General features: G+C 53.4%; 1 protein-coding gene across 1 annotated transcript; it reads left to right on the top strand.

Moving 5' to 3' along the window:
• The first annotated feature begins 402 nt into the window (after positions 1–402).
• Atp4b (ATPase H+/K+ transporting subunit beta) lies at positions 403–9756 on the top strand. Its single transcript, XM_052162236.1, has 7 exons — positions 403–514; positions 3386–3514; positions 5661–5774; positions 5887–6086; positions 7222–7278; positions 8266–8376; positions 9371–9756. The coding sequence occupies exons 1-7, from the start codon at positions 403–405 to the stop codon at positions 9530–9532; spliced, it is 885 nt and encodes a 294-aa protein (XP_052018196.1). The 3' UTR covers positions 9533–9756.

The raw sequence follows: 9756 nt of genomic DNA, 5'->3' as shown, positions 1-9756 counted from the left end.
TGAGGGGGAAGGGAGTCTAGAGGAAGCAGTTCAAGGTCCCAGGAACCTGAGTGGAGAGGTGGCAAGTCTCAGTTCTGTGGCATTTGACCTAGAACCTGCCAATGTGTGTTTTCCCTCCTGAAGGGAAGGTGAGGCACAACCCAGAAGGCTGTTCATATCAGAAACATTTCCCTTCAGCTGCCATCAGGGTAGATTAAGTTGTCAGCCAAGGGCATCCCAAGGACCAACTGACTTCTGGGACAGTGGAGGGCAGATAGCAAGAAAGCCCCAACCCTCCCTTATGTTTGTAGAGGCGATAGTGGGGAATTGATAGCTGGCTCTGATACCTTTGGCCTCACACAGAGGAGACTATAAGCCTCAGAGGACGCTTCCTGGGCCCAGTCGAGGCCAGCAGGAGAGGACATGGCCGCCCTGCAGGAGAAGAAGTCATGCAGCCAACGCATGGCCGAATTCCGGCACTACTGCTGGAACCCGGACACTGGGCAGATGCTGGGCCGCACCCCAGCCCGGTGGGGTAGGTGTGGGCCATGTGAAGGGGGCATGGGGTGAGGCAGGGGGCTAGCAGCCAGTAGGACCCAGGCCCTGCTGGTATACCTGAAAACACTCTACAGGCCACGCCTCACCTCTCAGGAGGAAGCCAGGGTCCCCAGGCAGCCTGGAGGCTGAGATTCCAGAACAAGTGCCACACAGGTCTGAGACTGGCCCCAACTTCAGCCATAATTTGGAAATGGCATCTTAAAGCTGCTTCTGAAATACTTTTTTAAGTTATACAAAGTGATGGTAGTTTCTTGTTCGGGTCATTTGGGAGGCAGGGATTTATTTCAGTGATCTTATCCTATGGTGAGACTTGCCATGACCCTAACATGCCATGCATGTTTGGAGATTTCCCTGATTTCCAAGCTGTATCTGAAAATAGCCCTGTGTAACTATGGTTCTTAAGTATGGAGCAGGTAGGCTAAGCAGGTATATCCACAGAGTTCCTTTCTTATGCCTACCCTGTGGTGACCTGGGGCCACGTAGGAGCCGAAAAGTCCTCACTCACAGGAGGCCGTGCACCTGTTCGAGTAAGCCTTCCACACATGTGAAGTACTCCTGAAACCAGAGAGTAAATTATCTTTCAAGTTCGCCAGGACCCACAGTGCGGGAGTCACAGCACAGAGCAGCTCAGTGAGGGTTTTGCAGGGTGACCCCACTGGAGAATCCAAGCACAAGGTGTGTGCCAGCTTACTCCTCAGAAGGCAGGTCCCAGGGCAGCCATAGGGGTCTACAGTCCCAGGTCCTCCAGGTCTGTGCACAAGTTAAAGGCCATTTTGGCTGACCCTCGCAGACCCATCTCAGGGGGCTTGGGAACGGAGATGAGAGGCTCACAGAGGGTAGGACCTGGTGACTCATCTCAGGAACGATTCAGGTAGCTTCAGCTTAGCTCAGACATACTGCTACATGGAAAACATACACTGTTTGTGCAGAAGAAGATTTGGTACACTCTCCTCAAGCCCCTGAGACCGCCTAGGGCAGAGAGCACCCCTGGGTCCCTGGTGACTTTGGAAAATACAATCAGTTCCTTGGTGGAGAAGAAACAGGGAAGACACAATACACCAGTGGGAAACACAGAAGCAGGGCTGGTACCCGGACCATCCCAGGAAGTGGGTCACCTGAAGGAGGACAGCAGAGGGGGCCCTGAGGCAGATGATGGGCATGGGGGGGGGTTGCCAACTATCCTCTTGGGAACCTTGTATGGAAGGCCATGTAACTGCCAAGCCTCCTTGATGACTGTAACTCAGAACTTCCGGGAATGGTTTCACAGCCCAATTAGAAGGCATGTACTCGTGTCTGGCAATGACAGTCTCAGAAATAAAGCATACTGACAGTGAAATGACAGAAGTCAAATTACTCTTAGGGGAAGAGGCACGTACAGAGGAAGTAGGGGGCAGAGACCATAGACTGAGAACAGCATAAGTCTCAGGGATTTGGGGCACACCCTGTCACCTAGGCCACACCCTTTCTCTGTATAACATGGAACTCTTGCCAACAGTGACTCTCGGCTGCAGGGTTCCTACGGCATTGCTCACATGAGGAATCAATTTTGATGGTGGCAAAGTGGGGCCTGGGAGGGAGGATACAAAGCCAAGGTTCCTGTGAGGATCTGAGCTCAGGTCCCAGGAGGGTAGATGAGCTGGCCCAGAGCCACAGGTGGGAAATGTCGCCTTCTGAACATGCGTGAGTATTCACCCCTGTAGACCACAAAGCTAAGTGGGTCTATGAGCCCAGGGCCAGGCAATCGGACGCTATAACAGCCAAACCCAAGAAGAGTCTAGGGTCTCCACGGAACCACGGTTCTGAGACAAGCCAGTGCTGCACTGGGCCTCCAGGGAGGCCTTGTCAGTCCCACAGTTGGCCCCTAGCCTGCGACCTCCCCACTGCCTCTCATCCCCACCGACTTAGGCCTGCTCGTTAGTAACTTGGGGGGAATGACTTGCTGAGAGAAAGCCACACCACGTCATGCATTGGGAAGGAGCGCCATGTTCTTAGAGATCTCCCCAGGAAGCCAAAGGACAGCACAGAAGGCTTTTTCTGCCAGCATATTTCTTAGAATGTTTCTTAGCATGGATAACAATCATCAAAACATGATGGTGGGCACTTCACAGTATTCCAAGCCCAAGGCTGTGCCCCAGAGGAGTGCTGATCAGACTTGAAAGGAATGTCACCTGGGAAGTCTTCAGTCCGGAGCCCATGGAGCCCGGCTCACAACCAGGTTGGAACACTTGCTGCTAACCATGGCTCCTCTGTTGCTGTCTGAAGCCAACAGTGTTGGGAGCTGCAGGAGCTGCACCTGCCCAGCATGCCCAGTGTCCCTCTTCTCTGTAGGACCCGGGGCAAGCTCCTGCTAGTCTTCAGAGCACAACCTGATACATCCTTAGCCACGGCCCTACCCAAGCAGATCATGACTGGGGGTCTCCTTAGTCAGTAGCTGCCTTTGCCTCCCTGTAATAGGAGGAACAGTAGGAACCCCAGGGTGCGGACGGATAGACTCTGGGATCCAGCCTCGCTGGCTATAGCTATGGCAATCAGTGCTCCAAGGACACAAGTTGTCACTAACATGCAAAGGCAGTGGCAGGAGCCACGGAAGGCCACGCACGTGCCCTGTAGTTCTGGAGTGGAACAGTGAGTTCCAGGGCTAGGGAATGAGGGTAAGGGGCTGCCAAAGAGCCCAGGGATTCTGCTTGGGTAAGAAAGTTCTGGAACTCGGTAGAGGTGCTGATGGCACAGCACCATGAGAGCCCTGCATGGCACCACCTGTGCGCGGGGCTGGAGATGGAGAGAGCGGTGGCTCCGCGCCGTGTGCATTGCCAGGGCTCAGGTGGCCCCTCCAAACCTCTCTTCCCAGTGTGGATCAGCCTGTACTACGCGGGTTTCTACGTGGTCATGACCGGGCTCTTCGCCTTGTGCATCTACGTGCTGATGCAGACCATTGACCCCTACACCCCAGACTACCAGGACCAGTTAAAGTCACCAGGTAAGCACCGGGAGGTCGGCAATGCTCTCGGGGCAGCAGACAGCAGGCACAGGGGTCCCCACAGATCCCTGAGAGGAATGATGACCCCAAATTGCAAAGTCTGACTTCGGCTTTAGTTTTGTGTAATAGGAGAGGCTTCCGGGGGAGGGTCACAGAGGCTAGACGCCTTTGCCTTCATGTTATATGCTTTTACACACAGGCGAGTATCTGGGAGGGTACAGAGGTTTCTGGCAGGGAGTAGGCCTGGTGCTCTCAGGGGAAGGTTCTAGGGTGGAAACGCCCTCCCCCCCCCAGCTCATTAGTCCCTGGGATGGAAACGAGAGGAGCTGAGGCTCAGGCACCTGAGGCTGAGAAACGTGGAAACAGGTCCTCTCCCTTTAGGCCCCACACTGTGCAGCTGCTCTTTTCACAGTACCCATAAAACCAGCAAAGCCCTGGCTAGAAACACCAGGCCAGCAACAGGAAGGTCCAGAATGGGCGGGTCACAGCTTGCTCCGCGCCAAGGGCCACGTGGTGTTTGTGGAGAGAATGTGTGATGTGAAGAGAACTCAGGGGAGTGAACACCAGCACCAGGGGAAGCCGGAGGGCCAGGGTGGCTCCTGCCACTCGTGTGCCAGAGTGAACTGTGAGCTCACAAGCCTCACATCCTGTCTGTTAGGAGAACTGAGACAGGCCCCCTCCCCCTCCCTCTCCCCCAACCGCCACCCTCACCCCCACCCATGGATGTACAGCGGACTGCAGTGACTCGCTGACATCTCTCCTCACTTTTTACACATAACTCTTTACACATCAAATGCTTTTGCATTTAAACAATCAGTGAAGTGTTTTTAAAAGTATTTATTTACAGTGTTCGTCTGTGTGTGCGCATGTATGTCTGTAGGTGTGGACAGTGAGAAGAAGACCCTTGAGGGCTGGGTGTCTCCTCCCACTGTGTGGTCCTAGGCACTGTGCTCAGACTGTCGGGTTTAGGGGGCAAGCTCATTTTACCTGCCAAGCCCTCTTGCCACACAAGTGAAAAAAATTGCTTTTACATTTTTGTTTCTTCGTTTTATGTGCATGGGTGTTTCGCCTGCATGTCTGTCTGTGCACCACATGTGTGCCTGGTCCCTGCAGAGGCCAGGAGAGGACATCAGATGCCCTGGAACTTGAGTTACAGATGGTTGTGAGTTGACATGTGGATGCTGGGAATCTAACCAGGGTCCTCTGGAAGAGCAGCCAGTGCTCTTAAACATTAAGCTATTTCCCCAGCCCCCAAACGAAAAACCTTTTATTTTTCCCTTTGAGGCAGAATCTCTCTATGTAGCCCTGGGTATCCCAAAACTCTATAAATCAGGCTGGCCTCAAACCAAGATCTACCTGCCTCTGCCTCCCAAGTGCTGGGATTAAAGATGTGAGCCACAACATGTGTTTCCCAAGTGAAAAGTGTGATGTGTGTTCAGATGCCTTTTCCCTAGAGACCCACCTGCAGGCTAGGAAACCCTCCCCAGAGTTTAGCATCCACTACACCATTCTGCAGGCTAGGAACCCCTCCCCAGAGGTTAGCATCCACTACACCATTCTGCAGGCTAGGAACCCCTTCCCAGAGGTTAGCATCCACTACACCATTCTGCAGGCTAGGAACCCCTCCCCAGAGGTTAGCATCCACTACACCATTCTGCAGGCTAGGAACCCCTCCCCAGAGGTTAGCATCCACTACACCATTCTGCAGGCTAGGAACCCTCCCCAGAGGTTAGCATCCACTACACCATTCTGCAGGCTAGGAACCCTCCCCAGAGGTTAGCATCCACTACACCATTCTTGCTCATGACCCTCACCCGATGTAGAGCAAGCACCACTATTGCAGGGCCTGGGCACCCAGAGTCTCAGGCACAGGAAAGGCCTCCATGCCACTGGGCTGAATTCTGCAGAGGTCAGGGGCCCCAGGCCCGTGTCCTCAGAGGCCTTGGGCCCTTCTTTAGAGTGTTCTTGCCAAGCTTCTCCAGCTACAGAGGGTGTGTTTATACTCCCACCTAGGAGGGCAAGGACTCCACCTCAGGTGCAGCTGCCTGTGGTGTTTGCGTGAGTCTAAGCAACCCCAGAGTCAAGGGCTCCTTGGTGTAAGTGAGCACTTGGCGAAACTGATCAAGGAGGCACTCTTTCCATGCAGGGGTAACCTTGAGACCCGACGTGTACGGGGAAAGAGGGCTGCAGATTTCCTACAACGTCTCTGAGAACAGCTCCTGGGCTGGCCTCACACATACCCTCCACAGCTTCTTAGCAGGTGAGTGACCACAAATGTGGCGCAGCCTCCTAAGAGAATTGCTGGGGACTCGGGACCTCCTCCATGGACAGCGGGCGAGGGGCTGGCTGCTGAGAGGGCGTGTGTTCTACAGGCTACACCCCAGCGTCCCAGCAGGACAGCATCAACTGTACATCGGAAAAGTACTTCTTCCAGGAGAGCTTTGAGGCTCCGAACCACACCAAGTTCTCCTGCAAGTTCACCGCAGACATGCTACAGAATTGCTCAGGCCTAGTGGACCCCAACTTTGGCTTCGAGGAGGGAAAGCCCTGCTTCATCATTAAAATGAACAGGGTGAGTTACAAGGGTCCAGACTGGAGACCCCTCCTCACACTCAACCATGGGGGCTGGGCCCTGCACCTACCCACCCTGACTCCACACACACTCATCATGTCCCGCTCTTAAATACAAATCTAGAATTTTCTACCCAGACAGCAGTATCTTGTCATCCCTGTAGCTTTAAATATTATGCAAATAAGGCGCAGAGCTAATGAGAGACCTTAGCCAGCGGGGACCTTGAGTGGTCGATTCAGACCGGAGCAGCTGGAGGCATTTTACATGATGTCCTTCTGCAGCAGAAACAGGAGTCTTCCAGGGTCAGTCCTATAGGAACCACTGAGGTCCTGGTGGTATCAGAAACCAAGCATCAGGAAGTCCTGACAATGTCCTAAGAACACAGACATAGTAAGCAGTGGAGCTGCGTGGCACTCAGACGACAGGGGCTCAGGGTCACTGTTGGTTTTTTTTTTTTTTTTGGATTTGGTTTTTTCGAGACAGGGTTTCTCTGTGTAGCTCTGGCTGTCCTGGAACTCACTCTGTAGACCAGGCTGGCCTCAAACTCAGAAATTCGCCTGCCTCTGCCTCCCAGAGTGCTGGGATTACAGGCGTGTGCCACCACCGCCCAGCTCAGGGTCACTGTTGAAGAGACCAAGTGGCAGATGAAAGCCCAACTGGCCTCCCTGCCTACTTCCACTTTACAGGGCCTTAGAAAGTCACTCGCACACGAGACACACACACACACACACACACACACACACGCACGCACTGAACCCACCATGAAGCCCTGCGACTCGGAAGTCTCCTCACAGCTGCCTGGCAAGCGGGCTGTGATCAGGGCTCCGCAGGTCCATGTCCCACTTGACACATCTGCCACAGGCAGCTCCTTGCAGAGCCCAAAAGACACAACTGCGGCTCAAGAAGTCTAGGAAGGGATGTGAGAATGCGGGGACCCCACTGAGAGCAGGTAGACCTGTTCTGCAGCCAGGAAGGCACCAAGGCAGGCACGGGTGAGGTGACATGACTAGGGCCCTCTACCCCAGCTCTGTCACTGCCAGCTGGCCTCCTATACTGTGGTACCATGGGGTAATGGCTCAGAAGCATGAGAAGTGTCCACCTGCACCTCAGGAGCACATGGCACCCTTTCTTCTAGATTGTCAAGTTCCTACCCAGCAACAACACGGCTCCCCGAGTAGACTGCGCCTTCCAGGTGAGCACAGCTGGGAGGGGCAAGGGACCGGGCGGGGCAGGGCAGGAGATGGGATCCAAGCTAATCCTGGGAACATGCCCACTGACACCTCCTCAGCCGTTGCCAGGAGTGACGACACAGAGGGACGATGCTACAGCCACAGGAAGCCTGGCATTAGTGTGGGTGGTCCAGCTTCTACATTGTCTACATTTCATATTTACAAAAAATATTCCAGATCGCCAACGGCATTGTTGTTTAATGGGGTTTGGCATGTCTACGTAGGTAGCATGGATCTCAGAGAAACCTCTTGCAAAATGTCTAAGTACAATATCAAATACTAAGCCTCGCCCTCACTGAATGTTTCCGAGGCTTGCTTTCAGTGCTGAGCTGAAACATCAAAGGCATGTCCACGGCTGATCCAGGGACATCCGTCCCCCAGAGCTCTGTCCCGAGGGCTTCAGGCATGGGCTTCACTTTACTATTAATACTGTTGTTATTATTATTATTATTATTATTATTATTATTTTGCCACACACAAGCTAACCTGAGATTTGAGTGGTCATTATTCCTTGTTGAGAGTAAGTTCCTCATTGGGCAGGTCTGCGTAGGAACATGTGCTTACACTTAATCCAGAAACCTTGGAGACTCTGAACCTGCCTTTGGCAGACAAGGTCTCAGTCTTGTCTGAGCTTCCCTCTCAGGTGCTAACACGCACACACGGGTCCCCAGCTGCACCGCTCAGCCAGGACTCTAAGATAGGACAGGTGAGTACTTGAGGCTTGCATTTTGAGGAATTATGTTCCTGCTAGGCTCTCAGCCCTGACTATGGAAGCTGACTGGATGCGAGGCTAACCCTATTGCACTAGCATGCAAACACGTGTTGTGTGATCACTGGTGTCGGTACCAGCATGTGCCACACAGTACACACACAACTCACATGTGGACTTGTACACAACTGAACATGGGCCCCAGTGCCTATCAGACTCAGCTGTGGCCTCTTCTCCCCAGGATGAGCCCCACAAGCCCCGGAAGGACATCGAGCCCCTGCAGGTCGAGTACTACCCTCCCAATGGCACCTTCAGCCTCCACTACTTCCCCTACTACGGCAGGAAAGCGCAGGTAGGTCCGTTTCAGTGCCCAGGGCGCTTGCTGAATTATCTCACACTTACCAACAGGAAGGCCGTTTTCTATTAAAAAGAAAAAAGAAAGGCATGCCGGCAGTGGTGGCATATGCCTGTAAGCACTTGGGAGGCAGAGGCAGGTGGATTTCTGAGTTTGAGGCCAGCCTGGTCCAGGGCAGCCAGGGCTACACAGAGAAACCTGTCTCAAAAAAAAAAAAAAAAAAAAAAAAAAAGGCAGAGCAAAGTTCAGTGTGCCCACCTGTGATCCACTTGGCTGGTGGAGGCTGGAGGGTCATCAATGCTCATGGTCATCTTTTTTTTTGTTGGTTTTTTTTTGAGGGGGGGTTGGTTTCTTTTGGATTTGGTTTTTCAAGACAGGGTTTCTCTGTATACCCCTGGCTGTCCTGGAACTCACTCTGTAGACCAGGCTGGCCTCGAACTCAGAAATCCGCCTGCCTCTGCCTCCCAGAGTGCTGGGATTACAGGAGTGTGCCACCACTGCCCGGCGCTCATGGTCATCTTGGCTATGTAGCAAGTTCAGGGCCAATCGGGGTTTCATGAGAGTCTATCTTGGGGAAAAAACAAACGAGAAACAAAGAAAGAAACTGAACTAAAGAAAGGCATGACTTAGCCTGTCCTGAACGCTTCTTGTATCCACCTAAAAATCATCCCCCAAAAGCCATGGATATCAGTCAGCCGGATTCCCTCAGCATGCAGGGTCTCCTGCATCCTCTAGTGTCTGAGAATCCCTCCAAAGTGGGTCCTGTCTCCATGCTGCTAGCCCTCCGGAGCCCCGAGTCAGTGCCCCTAGCCACTCTGTGGGCTGAAGCCAACCACCCTGTGACCCAAGGGCTCCCTTGGGCCAGACAGACTGACCCCAGGATAGACCCACAGAGGAGTCCTTTATGCCCAGCTCCTCCCTTCTTCAGTTAGCCTTGTTTTTCTCGACGTCGGGGTTTTGTCAGGCATCTCACCCCTGTGCTCCACCCCAGCCCCACTACAGCAACCCTCTGGTGGCAGCAAAACTCCTCAATGTCCCCAAGGACACGCAAGTCCTCATCGTGTGCAAGATCCTGGCAGACCACGTGACCTTCGACAATCCCCATGACCCCTATGAAGGGAAGGTGGAGTTCAAACTCACAATACAGAAGTGAGAAGTGGGACTGGTGTCCACCCCTCAGATGGGGGAACATGGATGGATCACTCTTCCTGACTGCACAGCCTCTGTTGGCCAGCGTGCATGGCCACTTCAAACATGGTTCAGAGCTGACACCACTGCCCGTCAGGAAGTGCTCCTGCCCAGCTATCCCAGAGCATCACCAGCTTTCTACTAAACCTCACACGTCTGCAATCCTATCGTAGCTGTGGGGTCAACACA

Source organism: Apodemus sylvaticus, chromosome 18, assembly GCF_947179515.1.
Source record: "Apodemus sylvaticus chromosome 18, mApoSyl1.1, whole genome shotgun sequence".
NCBI lineage: Eukaryota > Metazoa > Chordata > Mammalia > Rodentia > Muridae > Apodemus > Apodemus sylvaticus.
This window is presented reverse-complemented; position numbering and strand designations above follow the sequence as displayed.